At 39.6% G+C, this 21,977-nt stretch overlaps 1 protein-coding gene across 1 annotated transcript in view; it reads right to left on the bottom strand.

The window, feature by feature from the left end:
• The window catches only part of PLXNB2 (plexin B2), a 56,042-nt gene that overhangs the window by 31,816 nt on the left and 2,249 nt on the right, over positions 1-21,977 (bottom strand). Inside the window, exons 2-8 of the mRNA XM_018576736.1 lie at positions 21,239-21,340; positions 20,718-20,819; positions 18,543-18,624; positions 17,098-17,255; positions 12,820-12,968; positions 9,414-9,522; positions 6,372-6,508 (exon numbers count right to left, since the gene is read on the bottom strand). Of these exons, the coding sequence (XP_018432238.1) occupies positions 6,372-6,508; positions 9,414-9,522; positions 12,820-12,968; positions 17,098-17,255; positions 18,543-18,624; positions 20,718-20,819; positions 21,239-21,340 (839 nt within the window). The remainder of the gene's footprint in view (positions 1-6,371; positions 6,509-9,413; positions 9,523-12,819; positions 12,969-17,097; positions 17,256-18,542; positions 18,625-20,717; positions 20,820-21,238; positions 21,341-21,977) is intronic.

Below are 21,977 nucleotides of genomic sequence, written 5' to 3'. Positions count from 1 at the left end.
GCGAAGGGGGTTCTTCACAGTAAGATCAGTTAGGGTCTGGAACTCTCTGCCACAGGCGGTGATTTCAGCAAATAATGTGGAATTGTTCAAGAAACTTTTGGACGATTTCTTAAGGGACCGCAATATACAGGGGTACAGGTACTCCTAGAATGAGATCCTAACAGGTTGGACTTGATGGACTAATGTCTTTATTCAACCTCAAATACTATGTAATTCAACTAAATGAGTTTACATAAACACGATACTTTGTTATTTCAAATGTTAATAATAATAATAGAAAATTAGGGATGCACCGAAATTTTGGCCGAAAGTGCCATCTTTCTGCTGAAATTGCGGTACATGTCTGGTTTCTCTCCTCACCGCTGTGCACTGCTCTGTGTCCCCTCTGACACAGCGCAGCTTCCAGCACGAAGGAGAGAACCTGTCAGAGGAGGCCGAGCGGTGCGGGGGAGGAGAGTGATGTGAGCGGCCGGTGTTTCACAGGAGGCTGAGGGGGGCATTGCGGGAGGAGAGCCCGGCCTCCTGTGACACAACGGCCGCTCACATCACTGTGACTGATCAGGACAGAGAGCGGTGTGGGGGTGGAGACAGCCATGTGCTGTCACAGGAGCACGAGACGGCGTTGAGGGGGAGGAGTTAGCTGTTAAAATAGACCGAGCTCTTCTCCCCACACTGCCGGCTCAGCCTCCTGGGACAGCGAGTCAGGCTAGATCTCTGACTGCTTGTACATAATTGAGGACACGGTATGTTTACTGTGTCTCCAATTATGGATTAACAGGAAGTGCGCTACATCACTTCCTTTTCAGGACTCTGTCCTGAATCTATTTTTCTATTTTAAAAGGAAGTATCGGGGGTAAGTTTAGATAAAAATATTTATCAAAAAATAAATAAAAATATAAAAAAAATAAAAAGTTTAGAAAAAAAAATACTTTTCGGTTCTGACCTTTTTTAATTTTTGGTTTTGGCTTCAGAATTTCATTTAATGAGCACCACTCAATGTGGCCACAGCCACTGTTTTGGCCTAGGGAGGAAAATAAAGCTATAATCACCCGATCCTTGAAGCCGGCCAGCTAAAGGTGCCCATACACTGCACGATCGTACGAGAATCGCGGGAAATCCCGCGATCGTAGGATAATCTTGCAGTGTATGGAAGGTGTGCGTCCGTTTCAACTGTGCACGACTTTTGTATTTCGAGCATGTTTGAAAACCAGGCGAGAATCGTACGGTTTTCGGCTGGTTTGAAGCATGATCGTGAGATAACTGCCGCATGGGCCGGTGTGCGCAAGCCCATTCAGCATTGCAGTCATCGGAAGCCCGCCCCTCAGCGCGGCGGGCTTGTGATGATCGCAAGTACGATCTGCCTGTCCAAGATGGCCAGATCGTACGTTTTTTAAATTACTTTACAACCCTCGCAAGACAAAAGTCTTGCGAGGGTTGTAAAGTGAGTGGCCACCTTAAGACAGAGCTCCCTCCAGCCTCTCTCCTCCTATGGAATGTCCGTAAGCGCCCTCGCGTTCTATACTGTGTGTATAGAACGTGATGATATACAGGACCTTAGACCGCTACAGTGGAGGGGGAAGAGAGGCTCCGGGGACTGGTCTAAGAACAAGCCGGCTCAGAGGTTCAGGTGAATATAACTTTTTTATTTTCCTCCTTAGGCCAAAATGAACACATGGGGTAGCCCACTGCAACAGTTAATAATTTTCACCGGAGTTCTTTACTAAACAATATATTCATAAATATCTATCTGTAAAGCAGGCCATGCACCTATAGATTATCTGCAGATTTTCTATGGGTCAGATGGAAAAAGAGCAACAGATTCCTCAATCTACGCTAAACTGTGTGGCTGGAGGAATCTCCCACTGGGGCAAGCTTCAGTATCTTACTAGTCGGCCCCGCTGGCTCTCAAAATACCTGAACAGTGCCTGCATCAACTCCGATTGTTCAGGTATTTTAACAGCCAGTGGGGATTCCTCCATCCACACAGTTTAGCGTAGATGGAGGAATCTGTTGCCCTTTTTCCATCTGGCCATAGAAAATCTGCAGATAATCTATAGGTGTATGGCCAACTTTAGGGATTGCATAGCCTTTTCATTCAAACACATGCATTAGAACTTATACAGCAGCAGGGGTTACTTTTGACCTGCAATGCATTTGGATCACAACGGGACCTGCTTCATCCAGAAAAACAAAAAATAAACAAACTAGGCAAACCAGGTCAAACACAGCCCCAGAAGAGTCATCCACATTACACTTTAAAGTAAAAGCTTTAAAGCAGACCTGTGCCTGCTAGGTTTGCTCTTTTTCAGCGTATTCGGTGGTAACAGATCCAGCAATGACTGTTAGTAATTGCATATTTTCAGGAGTGAAGTGATAAGCTCTGCTGTTTTATTATATCCATTTGGAAACTCGCATGTATCTACAGCATTGACTGGGCTATTAAAGATTTGGTGCAATAAAAGATCCCCTATCTGGAAAGTGCATGGTACATTATTCTCATGTTCCTCAAACGATCCCCAATTGTAATCTCCACAATAAAATGGAATAACTCCCTGAGGTGTCTGAAGTGGCCTAGAATCATTATTTACATTTGTGCCACTCTGTGACTATTACTAGCCGTAATTCCTATTTCCTTTCTGTTTTAAAGGACTCTGTATTATACAGTAACAAAAGCATACGCACCTAATAAGATGAGTAACTGCCAATATGCTAACACAAATAGTATTGTTATGGAGAGGTCATAGCCTAACTCATCAAATACCCAATCAGGTTTAATGACACTTCCTGTAAACTATAACTGTATAAACACCAGGGTGGATAAAAATCGATTATTTTTTTCTAATTAAATCGGATTTTTTTGATTTTTATCAAACTTATTTGAATAAAATGCTTTTGGAGTAAAAATCTATCTCAAGATAGTTTTCTATTTAAGATACATTCATAAATTTAGTTTATTCAGCATGCAATGGAGCTTAGTTATGTAACATGAGGCCGTATATTCTGCAATATTTACATTTTTGGTAAACTCATTTCACTGAATCCGAGCTCTGCAAGCTGAGTTAACATGCACTGCATTGAGGCATTCACACAATTTCAAAGTAAGTAACCATGAGATAAATCATAAAACAAAGTTCAGGAATATTCCTTTATTCCATTGTTTTGCAAATCCACTCACCTGCTGCCCGCCACGTCCCTCACCTTGGTGTGTCACAGCCGCATCACCAGCCGTCCCATTAAAGTGAATGGGACTGTCGGTGAGCCTGCAGCGGGTCAGAGGAGCTGCTGCGGGACAGAGATGACAGTTGCTCTTTAAAGATTATAATTTAAATCGAGTTGATTTAAATCAAGCCTTTTTACTAGTGATTTAAATCGACTTGATTTAAATCAAATCCACCCTGACAAACAGGGCATTCAGGGCCATCCTGTTCAATACTGTATCAAGCAAAGCCAGCAGGTGTGGCAAGCCCCATCTACATTGACCAAATCCAGGCAGTCGTCTATAAGTAGCTGGAGTAATAGCTAAGGAGGATGTAGCTTATCATAGCACAGCCAAAGCCTAAGCTCCTGTTTACACCTAGGCACTGCTCAAAGGGAAGAGTGACAAAAATCTCAATACAAGGAATCCCATTCGCTTGTCTAGAGTGTGACAAAACACTCAAGACAAGGAAACCCATTAATTTCTATGGCCCCTGTTCACACCTCAGCGTTTTGTCGCACGCAGAATAATGCCCGTCAATGGAAAAAGTACATGAGCTACTTTTTAGCAGATTACATCACTTTTTGGTCCCATAGACTTCAATGGGTATTGCGTGTATGAAGCGTTTTTGCATGTTTTGTCGCACACCATTTCCCAATGAAGTCTATGAAACCAAAAAGTGCTGTAATCTGCCAAAAAGTAGCTCACATGCTTTTTCCAGAGACAGTAATTTTTGTGCTTGTGACAAAATGTTCAGGTGTGAACAGGGCCATAGAAATAAATGGGATTCCTTGTCTTGAGCGTTATGTCGCGCTTAGCTTTAAGTGACAAAACAGGGACTTTTACCTGACAATTACCCCGACATCCCTGTCCAACCCTCACTGCATATGTCTAGTCATCATTGTCTCATGGAATCAGACTGACAATGACAGACAATGACTAATATCATGAAGCCAGTGCAGGCTCTAGTTTTAGTGCATTATAAGGAATAATCCCCCTTTTACAATGAATTACAAAGATAATAGGAGTGAACACTCGCATGGCTTTGTCATTTATACAGTAATGGAATTCCATGGTTAATCCTTATATCCTTACAAATTACACAGGGTGGTACTTTATCCCACAGAAGAGCATTGAAGTTTATTCCGCATAAAAAATTGTCTATAAGCCTTCTCTGTTATTTGTTGAACAGAGAACTATAGAGGTGAATATTAATAGGAGTGGGCTTGGTTGAAGTTACTTATAATTTAAAAGGCAATTGAAAATCATGGAGCATTTGTTGCTAATCACTTTATATCTCCCCAGCCAAATTGGCAAATCTCAAAGCAATGCTACGGAATACAACGGGGACAGCTGGAGCTATTTGGCAAGTTTGCCTGCACAGTTTGGAGTCAAAGGTTTTGGCGAGTAGCACAGTAACCCCTTCATTGGTATAGCATTCCAAAAAGTATCTGACCCCCAAAAAATCAGATAAATCATGCAATATCAGTAGTGTAAAAATAACTTGACTGGCACATTTCAGCATACAAAACACATTATGTTTCTGTTATAAGGAAACGCTACGAACAAAAACCCCCCAGAATTTCCTTCATAAGCCAAGTTGTCTTTGTTGTATTTCAAGAAGCTAATGGATTCTCTTTAGAGAGACAGTGCCAGACAGAAATGGTCTGCCATCACCCAGAATGGAAAGAGTTAAAATCACATCTTCCTAGACACAGTACAGTACAAAGAAGTATGCCAAATATCTTTCTACTCGACAGTGAAATCTTTCAGATGCGCTCATAATTTCCTGCCCTGATTAGTGTAACCTTTTAAACATAACTTGGCAGGGATCTGTTGCAAAAAAAACATTCCCTATTGTAAAATACCCTTAACATTGCATTAACAAATTCCTCTGCTCTGTTTATCCAGGCAGACAGTGAATTCCCTTCCCTCCTAATTAATTCTCATGTTTCATTCAGGTTTCTGCGACTCTGCAAGACTTTGACCCACTTAACTCTCCCAAAGACGACAGCGGCCAGAATTCCTGAACAAAAGTCCGAGTCTCTGGAAGGTTTTACCTGCAAACTATGAATCCGTTTGTTAGAATATGCTATAAAAACACTTCTCTGACAAAATGGACAGCGAGAAGAGTTAAAGTAGCGAAAGACTAAGAGTTGTAAAAACAAAACTATTTTGTCTCCGTCATGACAAGAGAGGCTTTGAAAGCACTCATTACATACAATGGGAAATGTTTAATATGTTTCCTTTATACAATGGAAACATCTATTAAGGAGCAACTATAGTCTTTTTATCCCAAGGCTTGCTCTCTTTTTTTTCATTGCTTCCTGGTTGCAATTTTTCCTTGTTTTCCTATTTTAATGCAGGCCTACCAAACAGGGTCTGTCTAAAAGAATGCAGACTCTCTGCAGTCTCTAAAGATATGAAACACACAGAAGACCATGTAATTGTCTGAATGAACCCTAAAAAGACTCAATCCCGGAAGGGACAGGTACTGCGTGCAATTGGGCGCAGCAGCCTGTTCTTCCCTATGGGAGGATGCGGCTGCACGCAATTATACACATTCACGTACATACCCGAACCTGTGCAGGTTCGGCTGCCCGCACTTGGATGCAAACAGTGTGCATCAAAATGTGGGCACCAGGACCTGCACAGATGTGTAGGTTCTGCTGTACATGTTACCGCGTGTAATTGCATGCAGTCGCATCCTCCCATAGGCAAGAACAGGCTGCTGTGCGCAATTACACGCAGCACCTGTCCCTTCCGGGATCAGGTCTTTTTACCGACGTGCACGCCCATCTGAATGGGCCCAAATACATTATTCCATAATAACTACTATACAAGGCAACAAGCTAAGCCTTATTGATTCTCACTGAGCACAGAATATACTTTAATAGCTTTTAGGTGCACAAACAAGACCAGTAATAAATGTGCCTAAAGAAGAATGTACGTAATCTATATTATCCATAATTATTACTCTGTGATAAGGAATGCGAATCTGATTGGATGCTATAGGAATTGACAATCGAAACCTGAGGTTATTATACTATCCAAGATTACAGGATGATATTTACCAGAAAGGTGCGGTTATGCTTTAATAACTCTGACTCTCTACAAGCATATCACCTTAAAATACACAGAATGAACAGACGTCTAAAGTCAGTTATTTACATACACTTCACAGTTGATATCATCAAGAGTCACTCGGACATCACTTTGAGATCCAGTTTCCAACATCTCTCCAGTTATCGTTATGTGTGTGCCCCCAGCAAGCACGCCTTCGTGCGGTCTTACCAATTTAGGTTGTGGAAGCTAGAAATTAAAAACAAGAGGTTTTAAGTCATGCAATCTAGTGATGAGACAGAGTTTTAGATCTAGCACTCATAAGTAACAGGACTGGCGACCCAATGCCAATGATTTAATGGAACCCTTAGCAAAACTAGTAAAATATACCATCACAATGGTCTTTGTGTATAAAATGTGAAAGTATATAGGAGAACTTTTTTGTTGTTGCCATTTTGGATGGAGTGGGAGATAGTTAAAAACCCCTTTGTTTTTTTGCCACTAGGTAGCTTTTCCTTACTTGCTAAGGTAACAACAAGTAAGAGAAAATCTCTTAAAAATAAAGGAAGTCTCCTCCAAAACAGTTGTTACCAGAAAAAGTGTTCCTACTAGAAGATTTCTCTGTTCTGGTGACAACTACAAATTTTAGATTTTCCCCAACTTTCAGTGCTGGTCACCAGGACAAAGAGAGAGAGAGTGAATCTTCACCTTCTGATACATCATGCTCATCATATCTGAAAGCATAGCTCTTAACTATCCCACGATTTTGGAACCAAATCCCCCTTGTCCCTTTATCTTCCTCAGTTGTCCCTCTTCTTGCTCTGATGTACAGACCTCTATAAAATGTACTGTTTATCTACCAAAAGCATACTACACTAAACCCCCCATTCAACCCTTAGATCATTGCATTTTGTATTTGAATAAACCAGTATAAAGTGAAAATGTTGACTATAATCTGCAATGGGATCATCATACAAAAGCTGCAGAAAGTGCAGCTACCCCAGCCTAGCTCTGCTGCTCACAGTGTCATAATGATAAGGTACTGTAGCAAAGCAGGAGACAGATGAGATGTGGTCAGTGGGGAACTTGTGTGCATCTAAAGGCAATCAAACGTTAATATGTATTGTTTTGGTTTTTATAGACTGGTGTGTTGACCTCCAACCATGCCAATGTCACTTTTTTTTCCCTGGAGAAATAGATACTCAGTGGATAACTTACAACTGGTATAAAGCATCCTCATTAATGAATTCCATAAATGAAAGAAGAAGCAAACAGAAGCTTCTTGCAGTCCCAAAAGGGCAGATGTCAGCTTTGATCTAGAGCTACCATGCCAGAGAGCATCAGAAATTCCACACTTCCTGTACGCACTAGGAAGGGGGCCAAGAGAAGTCGACAGCTTGTTGGTACCCTCATTTGAAAATGACAGTATCCTCTGACACAAAGGAAGCACAGAGCTTAGATCGGAAGAAGCTGATGCAGTGGTGTCAGCATCAGTCTAAAACTCATTTACATTGCCTCTAGTTATGATAGGAACTAGGGAAGGATTAGAGCAGCTGAGCAATAAGCATCACAGATCAGGTCCTACAGCATTCTTACCTGTCACTTTCCTGAGTGTTGTCACAGAAAAGAAAAGAATCGTTGTTCATGAATGGAAAACTTTCATGAGCTGAAGCTTTACATAATTATAAAATAGACTATTATACTAAAACTTTTGTCAGAGTTGCAGAAAGCAAATTTATATACACAGACATTTGCATACAAATGTCATAAAACTCAGCATTGTTTTGCTCAAGCTGGGTTTGATACTACGCGATCCAATTATGCGATAATTTGTGACTTTCTCTCTGCCAATGCAGTACGTCCATGTTTGGTATATTAATATTAATACATTTTCTATGATTTCAGTGGCTTTGGACACCTGCAGATCAGGGACTAAGGGCACATTTACGCCAAGCTGTGGTAATGAGCATGTTACCATAAACCATAAACGTTAACATAGTGCATAGTAACACGCTTTACATGCGTTTTCAGCACACCTGCAACACACTATCGTGCATTGTGGTCTGCAGCCAAAAATGCTGCATGCATGATTTTTTTTGTCCACTGTAGTGCATTAGACTGCCAGTAGGCGGTACACATTAGCATGCATGCTAGACTAGTGTATATGACCCTAACTATTTGACCCCTTACAAACACCGCTCTCATCCCATACTCTGACTGTAGCATAGCTGTATCTCAGGTGCACGCTACCACAAATGCTGCCGTTTATGTTGAAAGTTCCACAAAAAGCCACACTCCACGAGAATTCTCTATGACTAAGCACAAGGGGTGAAATGCATAAGTCTGTGGATCAACATGGGGCAAATTGTGGAAAGGGGTGGAAAAGCCAACAGCGCGAATATTTTTGTTTATTCCATTTCAGTGTGTTTCTGTAATGTTGGATCCGTCAATTAAAGTTTTTACTACGGTAGAATTCTCGAGGAGTGCTGCTTTTTATGGAACTTATTTGACTCCTTAGTTGGCCAGCTGCTAAATGGCAATTAACCGAATATAATTTGCCTTACAGCTATGTTTGTAATTATGTTTTAGTTACTTAAAGAAATCTATGTGGACTTCCATTGATGACCTACTAAAGATCTTACTTGCCTAGCGGTCTCTGGCTTCAATACTTTGAGCAAACTTTCTATTTGGTCCAGATCAGTAACAAAATACTGAAGCCACTAGACTAGTATGACAACCAGGTAAATACTATTTTCAGAAGAAAAAAATCAATCCAAGAATTCCTTTCATCACAAGTTTCCCCTCAAAGAGCTTGCCTTTGATGCTTTTACACAGCCATAAAGGTCATGCTAAAGCCTGGAGACAGGGGACATGGAGGGTCTGTGGTGGACTTCTATATATCTAAGTGCAATCAATGTTTTAACAGGTCTTTCATAGTTGCTTCATAGTTTTCTTCAGGTAACACCAACATTTCTCCTTTGTTATTGGTGTTATAAATAGGCAAAAAACTGTTGGCTTTACATAAACTAAGAGATAGGGGTGCATGTCTGATTGTTTTATTGGCTACTTACCTCCTTCAGCTGAGTGCAGTGACTGCATTGCCTATCGCACTGAAAGTGATTTTTTTTTTTTTTATATACACTCCTATACTGACCTGGTATGTGAAAGTAGAGCTTCCTGGTGATACTCCAGACTTCCCCTTCACTTTTATTTCAATGTTTCCTGTTGCTTCAGTATCCGATTTTCCCACCTCGCATACCACCCTAGGTGTAACAGGAGACAGTTAGAAATGCTTCACAATACATTTACACAATATATCTCATAAGAATGAAGCTCAGGACACTATGTATTAGAGATGATTAATTTTAAAAAGCGCAGATTAACAGCATCACAGGGTCACAGGACAGTGTTGCTCTGATTGTGCCGAGTATTAGCTATGTGCACACATGATTATTTGAACAGCTTTCTAAAAACATTATCACTAAACAGTACATTTTAAGCCCGGGGGCCACACGAGTGACTAAATGTCTCTGCTACTAAGAGATTAAATTGCTCATCTTGTTTGCTTCACATTAATTTTAGAATGCTGCAAAAGAGATGACTACCAACAAGTGTTTAAACCTCTCAGTAGCAAAGTGTAGCCCTAACCTTAGGTTGGCCATACATTGTTAGAATTGTAGCCGGTTCACAAGAATTAGCCAAAATTTCCCTGCAGACTTAAAAGTTAATGGCTCAATCCACTTCTGTTGAAGGAGGCAGGCCAAAAATTTTCAGGCAAACAGTCAAGGCCATCATATAATGAGGCAGCCTGAGGCTGTTGCCTCAGGCGGCATCTCATTGGGGGGCAGCCAGGTGGTGGTGGGACAGCGGCAGGGGGGCCACCACAGTGTCTCTGGTTGCCAAGAGCTGTTAGCAACCTGTGACACTCTGGCTTCCCATCCAGCTCACTGACATAACTGGTTGTCCAGAGCAGAGCTTTATGCTCTGGCTGGTGTCCTGCCGAACTCCTGTCAACCAGTGACGCCAGTAAGCTGGGCACGATGCCAGACCCCACCCACCCTGGAAGCTAAATGAAACAGTGAGTGGCCATTCCCTGTCAGCACAATTTCAACCAAATGCTAGATGTGATAATGGCAAAATATGGTGCCAGTGTTACATTCAATTTAGAAAGTGTTACTTTAAAAGACTTCAACTGAACAGAGCATAGCAATTCATATAAAAGGAGTATCAAAGCCCTACTTACAGGTGAAACTCGAATAATTAGAATATCGTGCAAAAGTAATTGCAGTAAGTGCTGCAAAAGGGGCCCAAACCAAGTACTGAGTACATATGCATGCTTGTACTTTTCAGAGGTCCGATATTGTTCTATGTACAATCCTTGTTTTATTGATTGCATGTAATAATCTACTTTTTTATAGTTGTGGATTTGGGGTTCTTGGGGTTTTCATGAGCTGTAAGCCATAATCCTCACAATTATGACAAATCACGGCTTGAATTATCTTGCTTTGCATGTAATGAGTCTATCTCGTATATTAGTTTCACCTTTTAAGTTGCATTAGTGAAATAAATGAACTTTGCACGATATTCTAATTATTCGAGTTTCACCTTTATAGCAGAACCTGTTTCACATAGTGCTCATATATGCCTATAATAAATCCTGGTATTGCTGCTGGTATCACAGCAGCGTTCAGCAGACATGAATACCCTATATTTAATATCTGTCAATAAGGAACTGACTTAAAGTCTATTTACTACAAACTAGCTCATTAAGAGCACGCAAATACTACAGTGAAAGACAGTGATTCTCCACTTTTAGAGGTGCTAGCTTCCAAAATCTGTGTAGTGTCTCACACCATGAAATGTTGTTAAGTTATTCATAACAGAAATGTACACAATTATCGAGGAACACTGCAAATACACAAATTTATTCAAGGCTTTTCCTGACACAAAGTCACTTTCACAAAGTGTCTTACAATGCTTTCTACAAAGGAAATACCCACATTCCATTGCTAGAACACTAGCTACATATAAGAACAGCACATCATACATAGGGAAATCTGAGGCTCCCCCCTCCTTCTGACTGCTCTAAGCCTATAAGCTTTTTTGGCCTCTGGATCAAGGCTACTGGGGATAAGAGAGTTAGAAGGCTACTTGGTGGACGCCCTTTGTCCTGTGGTGGGAATGGGCAGCAGAAATGTCTGCAAACTGAATGAAATTCTGACTGTGCTCATAACATATTTACATTAATTTTACATCTTTATTAATTTTATATAAATACAGCATTACTCAAAATGTTATAAAGCTGCATTCATACCAAACCACTTACAGGATATATGTGTCTGCTTAGGCACAGCATAAAAAGCTTGAATGCCCCTCTATGATTACAGGTCATCGCTAAGTAGATTCTTGCTGCATGACATTAGAAAGGAATACTGCCGGCCAAGCTCTTTCCTTACTAATGCCAATAATGATATATATAAATATTAATTAAAGTGAACCAGTACAAAATGGGCATTTGTAATCATCTGATTAATGAAGTTGTTTTAAAAGTGCAGCCTTACTTCTCAGGCGTAGGGGTATGTTCGCTGTTATTCACTTGTATTTTCTCTCTGTCAATGCCGAAATGTCAGCCCAGTAGTAAGCTATAAGGTCCCCCTTGAAGGCTGACCTGTCTCCTGCCTGACAGCTGACATACTTTGTGTGCTGCTGCAGGAAACTGAAGCTGTCATTTAACAAAACCATCAGCTTTTTTTAATGCAACACTGACAGTACCTTTGTCATATGACAGTAGGGGGATTGGAGAGCCTTACAGCCTGACACTTCTGCTCTGGCAGGAAGAGTAAATTATAAGGAACCCCTCTGTGGAAGATTTGTACAAGTGTAACAACTCAAGAGAACAAGTTCTGCTTATTACAGATGCTCATCTTTGACAGGCTCTCGATTACCATTACCTTGTCAGGTGCCAGAACTTACTAAATGGTAAACACTGACAAGTAGCCTAGAAGAGGAATGCCATCTATTGCCGTTGGTACACGGCAATAGACAGCTAGTGAACTGTAGGGCTGTCTATTAAAGATGGTGCCACTCCCGTTCTTCAAAAAATAATTTCCTCCCCTTACTGGCATACCTACAAAATACATTTTCATATTCAATGGTTTGACAAACTGCACTTTAGCAGTTGTAATAGCTACAAAGCAAAATCTGTTTTTTTTTTAAATAGCAAAAAATGGATGAGAAGAATAAAGAGAGGAACGGAGAGAAGTCAGCTCTCAGATGTGGCTCTGTAATTCACATCTTTAGAATTTTCCTAATGATAGGATACATTACACAGCACAGTGATGTAGAGTTATCAGGAATCCTAAAAAGGTTATTCATGTGGATCTGAACAAAGCAGAGTATTAAGTATGTTCAATAAGCCCACTCAGTAAGAAAAATAAGGGTCTCTGTAAGAGTACCATATGCAGATATCGTGTGATCTTAAAATGTGCGATACCAATATTATAAGGCTTGTGAATTTACTGCTAAGGAAAGAGTATGAACAATCCGTTGGACAAAGTCACCTGGTAGAAACAGAGTACTTGTCCGGCCTGAATACGCAATTCACATCTGCTACTTTAATGTCTTCTACATCCTCTGATTTTATGCCCAAATTAGAGCCTATTATAGTCAGCAGTATGCCTCCATCCAAAGGTGCAGCTTTTGGCTGAAACTAGAAAGGAATAAGAATTAGTGAGAGACAAAATAATAAAGGCTAAATGCGTGTCATTTCATTATTAGCAGATGGCCATAGCAAATTCTATATTCTGGTTCCAAAATCACACTGACACAAGAAACTGGATCAAAAGCTCATTCTCAGGTAAAACAAACATAGTAAAGTTCGGCATGTCCAGTAATAGCATTGCATTCTGTGTACATTTATTTATCAATATTTATATAAAGATCACCATTTGGGATATGCCGGGGAGGAAATGCAGTGCTGGAAGTGATGACGGTTTACAATTTCTCTAAAATTTCAGGCATGTTCTAGAGCTCTTGGTAAGACAGCTTAAGCCTGCTAGGTACCATCCATTTTCTACATGCTGCCTGAAAACACAAAGCAGGCACAGCTTGTTCTCCTGAGAAATAGATTTTTACTCTGAGCAACATGTTTGCCTGGTGGCCGATAACTATTCTTACTTTATATTAATGTTGCACAACCATAAGCGCCAATGTTTTACAATACGTAGGCAGAATGGCTGAGAGGACGTTAACTGAGGAAACACAGGCTGACATGGCACCCCTAGGTGGGAACTGGGCTGCGTGACTTTCTGTGTGTTGGCACAACAGCGCCCATTCTCTCTCTAATCCACAGTATGCCAGAACAGCCTGGACTAAAAGCAAAAGCATAACTATAGTCAGAGCAGAATATGCAATTGGGCCCAACAATGTCTGGCTACACTGTGACTTGTGCAAGTAGCAATAACAATTCGCATGTAGATCCAATAAATATATCAGTTAGGAACTTCTATACCATTGAATATAGAAACCAAATAGTACTCTCTATGACTAGAGGAATCGCCTTTAGAATGGTGATTAGAAAGGCAAAGTGGGTCCCATTAATGTTTTTCTGTGTGTGTCATCAAATGGCCCTGCCCAGTAGACTCCATTATCCAGGATGACAAAACTGTCAATTGTTAAAAAAAGCCTGTTTTTTTTTTAATATCAAAATTAAAACCTCACACTAAAATATATCGTAACACTAATACTAAAGAACATAATCATTGGGTTGTGATGAACAAGGAGATAAAGAAAAAGATTTTAATTGATATTAAGCATAAACATATAACCTCATTTCCACCAATGCAAGCTTTACATAAATGACACGGTACTTGATCTGTGAAAAGCTATATACACTTACATATGATGTAGGGCAATGTCACATTCAGCATGACTGACATTTATCATACCAGGATTAAGTTAAAAAAACAAAAAAAAACATCTTTAACAGAATATAAGGGTATTTTATCTTCATCTACTGCTTCACTGACCCACAAGGCAATTGACGAGCATGAATTATGAAACAGCACGCTGAGTGTGGTGACATGCAACATGCTGCAGACTTCTAATCACTGCAGATCATCATTTATATGCCGTACAAGCTCAGCATTCTGATGGGTACAGTACAGGCGAGCAGTCCTCCAACTTTTTCTTCTTTTAACATATTGCCAAGAAGCAATATTGATCCATGTTAAATGAAGGAAAACACAGCAGGGCTTCCAGAAAGGAAAACAGCTCAAAAAGAAAACAAATGCTATTTTATTGCGTTTTCATTTTGTGTGTTGTATTGATTGTAGTATGGCCATGGGTAAAAGGATTACCATTAGCTAGTAACTAAATTTACTTAAAGTGACATTAAACTCGTGAGGTACATCTTAAAAATGCACTCAAGAATCCTAAGTTTTAACAATAATGTATCTTATTTGTGTATCACTCAGCTGTAGATCCTCAAATCATCTCTGAATTGTTGCCGACACTGTCCTTCCTTCTGGACGGTGGCTACACACACATGGTCCCTGTGTGTGTTGTAAAGTAGCCACCGCTCCAAGCTCACTCCCGTGATGGACTACAATCTCAATACAAATAGCAAACTAAATGTGAGATTGTAGTCCATGATGGGAGTGAGCTTGGAGCGGTGGCTAATTTACAACACACACAGGGACCATGGGGAACAAAAGTAGTCACCTTCCAGAAGGAAGGACAGTGTCAGCACCAATTCGGAGATGATTTTAAGATTAAATTATTGCTGTAAAAAAAAAAAAGCAAAAGGAAATCTTTAATTAGACAGTTGTTACTGGAACAAGTGTCCTCACTGGAAGTGTTACCCTCTGTTCCAGTGAAGAAAACATAACATTTTGTATTTTCCTTCACTTTCGGCCCTGGTGACAGTGACCTCCAAGATTAATAGAGAGTGTGAATCTTCTCAGTGGGCACACAGACAGCCATAAAACCTGACGGGCCTTCTAACACCTCACTACAAAAAAGTAGGCTTTAGATGCACTTTACCTTGCTTTATATCAAAATCTAATTCTAAACAAACTTTTTGTCAACTACCTAAAATGGTCAAAAACAATATAAATCTGACAAATATATAAAGATGGAGGGCAGATTTACTCTCTGACAGAGAAGAACAAATATTTTGTGGCTGTCGATCATTATAACAACATTTGGTAAGCTGCTCACAACACTACCATCTTTCCAGGAAGGACATTTTTGTATCATATGCACATTTAAATGCATAATTTTGTTAACCATAATAAGAAATATAGGACATTTTACTTCCTATAGGACCATTGGACACACATACAGGCTGTATTAATGTGAGCCTTAAAATGTATTTGCACTTTTGCAGTCAACATATGAGGAATCTCCACTATATGTTTGTTATATTTTCCCAGTCACACAGCATATCTAAAAGTCATTAAAAAAAAAAAAGCGTTTATTGGCTTGCTAGCTGTTTGGAACAGGCTACTCTGAACAGTTTCAAGTGAGAGTAGAGAGGGACTATATAGGGACAGTCTGCATTTCCCTTATCAACATACTGTACAAGCTTCAACCCTTTGTTAGGACAGAGTGTTTAAATCTAGTTTACAACTAATAATGAGATCTGCCAGCAAAGTACAGACAGGGTTATTTATAGCAAAATCTTCAGTTTTAGAATTTTCAGTATAGAGAGAGTAAAATGTAGGCTGCAATTTCTAATTATGAAATAGGTTATGCTATGTGAATGAGAACATGCAACAAATATAAATTAGGTGTTATCCCAATTTGGCTATAAAAGTGGAAACGCACTTAAAATTCTTTTTAAATTAAAAACAATTTTTTTGTAGGGAAGGTTTTTAACCCTGGTAGTTTCTTTTCACCATTGCGCCTTATTTAGGAGATTTCGCTTAATTTCCTGTCCTTTAGACGTAACAGGAAGTGAGAGAAATGCACTCCTAGACAGTTCTCATGAGAACAAGTGTCACCATGTTCCCTCTATTTCTGTTCTCACAACTCAAAAGTTTGAGTTTTCCCTCACATTTACTCCTGATTACAGTGGTCACTAGAGAAAATAGAGTGTGTAAACCTAAGCAATGGGGACAGAGACGGCAACAAAAACATAAAGGATCTAAACTGATACCATGTCAAAACTGAAAAAAAAATGTTTGTCTTTAGATAAACTCTAAGGGCCCATTTGCATCAAAGTGGCACGTTAAGGTGTGTTGCGTTAAGAAAGCCCATTCAAAATGCCAACACACCCCAGTGTGCTTAAAATGCCTTAAATTACATTTTTTTTTCATAATCAACAAACTACTATTCATTGCATCATGCTACAAGTGTGTTGTTTTAGTGGCTTGGGTTGCATTGGCACCACAATGTAGTAACATCATGTTATGTGGGTTAAAGCAACCTGGAAGTGTGAATACGGCTTTCAGAATAGGAATATGAAAAATGGGGCTACAGATTCATTAGGGAACACCACTAATTGCCTAAGCCAGTTGGAGGACATAACAAAATTGAACAAAGAAGGAAATGCATCAGTCTTTTACATCTGTGGTGCCAAACAATTTTCCATACACCAAATCTGTTTGATAAAACTGTTCTACCCAGGTAAGACATTTCACTATGTCTCTCGGATTCAGAAGCCAACAAGAATACACTGTACATCTAATACATAAAGAAGAAAAAAGGCAGTATAACAGTGTGAGGTACGTCTTCATGGATTGGAGGGGAGGGGTACATCAGTACTTAGGGGATACCACTACTTAACAAGGTGCAGAACATTGTACAAATATATGAGACATGTATTGGCTTCTTACCTCTGTGATGACAGGAGAAGGACACTCTGATGTATGCACACTTCTGCACATTTCTTTATAAACACATTTGTTGTCACACCAAACACACTGGTATTCCTCGTTGGCGGCCAGGCACAAGCTGCAGTCACTTCTTCCAAAAAAACAATTGTACAATTTTACTAGAGAAAAACAAACAAAAAACAAAACAAAAAATGATATAATTAGCTAAATGAGAGACATAGGAGAACACAGAATTAGGTTTAACCTCTTCACAATCATAAGGTTCTGATACAACTCCATAGAGACCTTTCTTACCTTTGTGCATGCAGTAACCACAGCTATATGATACATATTACTACATTTATTCACACATCCTTTAATGTGCATCTTGAACATACTTGTGCTTGTGTGATGTGCAAAGTGGTGGAGCAATGATGAAAAGTAAATAGGATCTATTAAGATGCACCAAAAACACTTTTTTCCATTTAAAAATAAAAAAAAACATTTAGTTGCAGTGTATAGATGTGAGTTAGCCACATAGTAATACGTTGGATTTCTACATGTTATAAAGCTTTAAGTGGTTTCATTTTGCTGTGGAAAAATGTAAACATTTTACATGAAATAGAGAAAACACAAGAGGACCCCAAGAGCCTTATTCCATAATTGTAGCACGTAATGATATACACAGATTTACATGCATGTTGCAGAGTAAAAAATGAACATGCAGAGAATTTCCCCCTCCATCTAGTAATTTAGAGGGTAAACATCCACAAAACTCATTATTATTGCTTTAAGTTGATGCTAGTGGGTCAAAACCCACTGACTTTTTTGAGACGCCATGTTTTAACACACTGCTGTGACCTGGGAAACAATACCAGTACAAGATTTTATAATTCCAGTCATTTTTGGGAGGACTTCAAGTAACAGCTTCCCTCCATGTTTTTCTTATGTCAGTTTTACCTGCACTAATGATGTATGGAGGCTACCTCACCTGCTAAGATACTAGTTACCTGGTTGTTGTTCTGGTTCAATAGCTTTAGTGCTTTCAAAGTCACTGACTGAGGGCAAGTAATCAGATTAGGGTCCCTGACTCTCCTGATCTGCATGCTTTTTCAGTTTGAAGGTTGCAAAATAATAATGCCAGAGGACAGCCTAACCAAAACAATTTTCAGAAAAAGGTTAGCAATGCCCATATTTCTCAGTACAGATTTCTGTGAATTAACTTGCATATGGAACTAGGAATCGCAGAGCTTGAAATATGTGGACCCTAAGCCCTGGTGGATTTTTGTTTTTTTACTTTGTTACTTGGAACCTTGAACTCTGTCAGCAACCACTTGTTTTCTTAGATGTTGTAACAAAGTCCTTTGTTGGGCAAAGAGTGAAACTTCCTGACTGGTACCACCACTGAATTCAACCCACACTGCAATGGTGAGAACTCTATACAATTACAAACAAAACTATCATACCATTAAGTTTGCTATCAACCTTCGTTTTTTCATACAAAATGAATATATCCAGAGGAACGATCTCTTTGTCTTGAACCGAAAACTAGAAGGGAAAAAAAGAAAAGAAACTGTATGACACCACTTTGTTTTATGTGAAGTATATGTGTGCCTGGCTTAAGACCCTTCTAAATTACCCCCACACTTTGTGCACATAAAACGTAGCTCTTCTATCAGCACAGAATAAAGTGAAGCATGTAGGGCCCTGCTAACCACACACTGGCATGGACAGCATCTCTACTAAATGCAGTTGAATTCTTTAAGAGCTTAGGATCTTCAAAACACCAATAATTAGACCCCTTGGATTCCTCAACAATCTGTTCACTACAGAGTGTGACAAATCCACTTTAGGGCCTGGCTTTTCTAGGACCAGGCCTGGTATCCTATGCACATCTGGGCGCATACACAAGATAGACTATAGGTGCCAGCTTTATCAGAGTCCTATTTTTGCATATCACAATTTACTGAGGACTGTGGGGTCCAGAATTATGCAATATGTTAATGATGGCAAACATTCCATTTAAATTGGTGCCATTGGCAAATAAAAAAAAAAAAGCTAAATACTTGCAGTTGTTGCAAGTATATTGAATATTGCATCTTCTACATACTATGACAGAAAAGCACTTGCCATAAAGCAGGGCATCCTGCTACATGTCATCATGTATTAAGTACTACAGTGTGCAGTCAGTTGGGTCAATTAGAGTTCTTGAACAAATAGTACAGAAGCATATATAGTGAACATGAAGGACCTTCCAGTATTCTACATGTAAAAACTACGGCTGCAACCAACTAAACTAATTGATTAATCGATCGATAATGAGAATTGTTGTAATTTATTCTCATTATCGATTAGTTGGTTGGATCCCCTAGCTCTCTCCTCCATGCTGGGAGGAGGGCACAGCAAGCAGTGAGCTGGGTGCAATAGCCAGCCTTCTATTGGCTATTGCAATTTGAAATGGCCAATAGCAGGCTGGCTATTGCACGATCCCACTACTTGCTGTATTTACATTCAGCTGCCGTCTGCGGAATCTTGCCACTGGCAGCTGTCATTCCCCGGCTGAAGCTATTCAAGCGCCATGTGCCTACAATACAATTATTAAAAATAAAAAATTATTATTAAAAAGGTGGGAAAAAGTCAATTTCAGTTTCGCCTGACAAATTCTGCTGTGGGAGGTGCGTTGCAGTGCCATTCACTTAAATAGCACACCAAATGCACCTCCCTCCCACACTGTGATTGCCCGCACTGAAACACATGGTACAGCAATACCATGCATTCCAGTGTAGTGCTATTGCAAAAAAATTGTGCAAGCAGTTTTATTCTGAAGTAAACGTTGTTTGTAACACTGCATTTATGTATTTAATTTTTAATCAAGGATGGTCATTTTTTTAAATCCAATTAATCGGAAAAATAATCGGGCCAACTAATCAATTATGAAAATAACCATTAGTTGCAGCCCTATTAAAAACTATTACCAATGGCTGAAAAATGGCTGGGGAATTTCCAGACTTTCTCTGCAAACAACTGCATAGAACACGGGACAAATATAGTGGAAAAATAAAATATCTGCTAATGATCAGAGCACAAACAATTGAAAAAATGGACATATTACCCAAAAACCATAAAATATTGGGACAATGTTCTGCTGCTGTTTGTCATTTTACAATCATTTAACCAAGTATTAATCATTGAATCTTGCCACAACTTATTCCAAAACACAAAGTTTCACACAGCTCAAAAACAGCTGCCTAAATACTAAAAACACACATCGATTTACAGTAGTTCACAGGAGTAGATTAATGCCCACAAGCACATTTTTAATTACAGCTCTACAGAAAACAGCTCTAAAGTAGATCACACTGGAAGTGGATGGACATCTGTGCTTTTACAGTACTTGAGTGATTTGATAAATAAAAAGATGAAATGTTTAGCAGTGCTTCTGTACTCAAATGCATTACAAGTAAAACGACTACTTAGTCCAGCCGATGCAGAGAAAAATTAATTTATAGAAAATAATTGCTCTATACTGACATTTGTTGGACACGGCGTGAGGAAATAACCTGAATAATAATTTTATTAATGGAAAAATAAAAGTACCCATAGCTGCTGCAATTAGGATGAATCATCAACCAAACACATACCGGTGGAAGGGGAAGTGAGAACTGGTCACCTTCTTTCTGTACAGATTCCGAGAACCTCAGCTTAGGATTGGAGTTATCATTACCAGCAGTGAAGCTTTCCAACTATTAAAGAAAAAGAAAACGGAGATCAAAACACAGAAGATACAGACACTTAAACATACAAAGTCAAGATTGTTAAATTTCCTTATTAACTGTATATATTTTTATTGGTGGTTATTTACAACATTAGGCCAATGACTCTTCAGGGGCGACAATGCTGCATTGTATGACCATTGTATTAATGCCTGTAACCAGATTGCTAAAACGAATTCTTCTAAGTTCAGTGGTGAGAATTCAGGCACTATTCTTCACCCCCACCCCTTTATCAACACCTTAGACCTAATGTGTGCTCAAGTAGGATTAAAAAGGCAGTTACTGAAAAAAAGAAAAAAAAACTAAAAACAGGGTTGAGTGTGGGAGGAACTCTAGAAATCCAAAAAAAAAGCTTTTAGATGGAAAAGACTGAAGTGTCATATGATTACCCGAAAATTTTCAAGATTCTTCCCACTAAAGGTGATGGTAGTCCTCTTATCCATTGGGATAAAAAGTGGCTGTGGGTCGTAGAACTGTGGACAGCTACTTTCCTGAAAAAAGAAAGCACAAACATTCAACTGAGGCAAAAATCAAGAAAAAAAAACCTATTACATACTAATGATGTTTGCAGGCTTCAATATCAAAGTTTGTCAGAGATGGCCCAAGCCCGCACAGAAATGTAAATAGCTCCCCAGCCCAATCAGCTGCGGCAGTGGCATTCCCCACGCCTTTGTAATGTGTAGCTGCGGGGCAGGGAATGTCCCAGCTGCAACTTATTGGGTCGGGAGGGGATGTGTGTCAGTAACAGTTTTGCTTGGGCTTAGGCAAACTCTGGTGAACTGGGTTCACACCAAGACCACGCGCATCACTATTGCTTACAAGCAGACATACATATGACACCAAATAGAGCGCTGATGGTGACAGGAACTGACAAGACCCAAAGATACATTAAACTCATTTACAGAGGGCATCAGTTTCTGACAAGTAAACAGGTACATATTTTAACATGTGGGAGTGAATCAAAAACAAACACAGTAACGCTTGCTTATCGACAAAGGGCTGTACACCAGGGGCGGCCACAATTTTTCGTTCGGAGATCTACTTTTCAAATGACAAGGTCAATGAGATTTACAAACGAAAAAATACCTGCAAACGGGGGGGGGGGGGGGGGGGGTGGTGGGGTGGTGT

This window comes from Nanorana parkeri, unplaced genomic scaffold, assembly GCF_000935625.1.
Source record: "Nanorana parkeri isolate BGI_ZX_2015 unplaced genomic scaffold, ASM93562v1 scaffold75, whole genome shotgun sequence".
Lineage (NCBI taxonomy): Eukaryota > Metazoa > Chordata > Amphibia > Anura > Dicroglossidae > Nanorana > Nanorana parkeri.
This window is presented reverse-complemented; position numbering and strand designations above follow the sequence as displayed.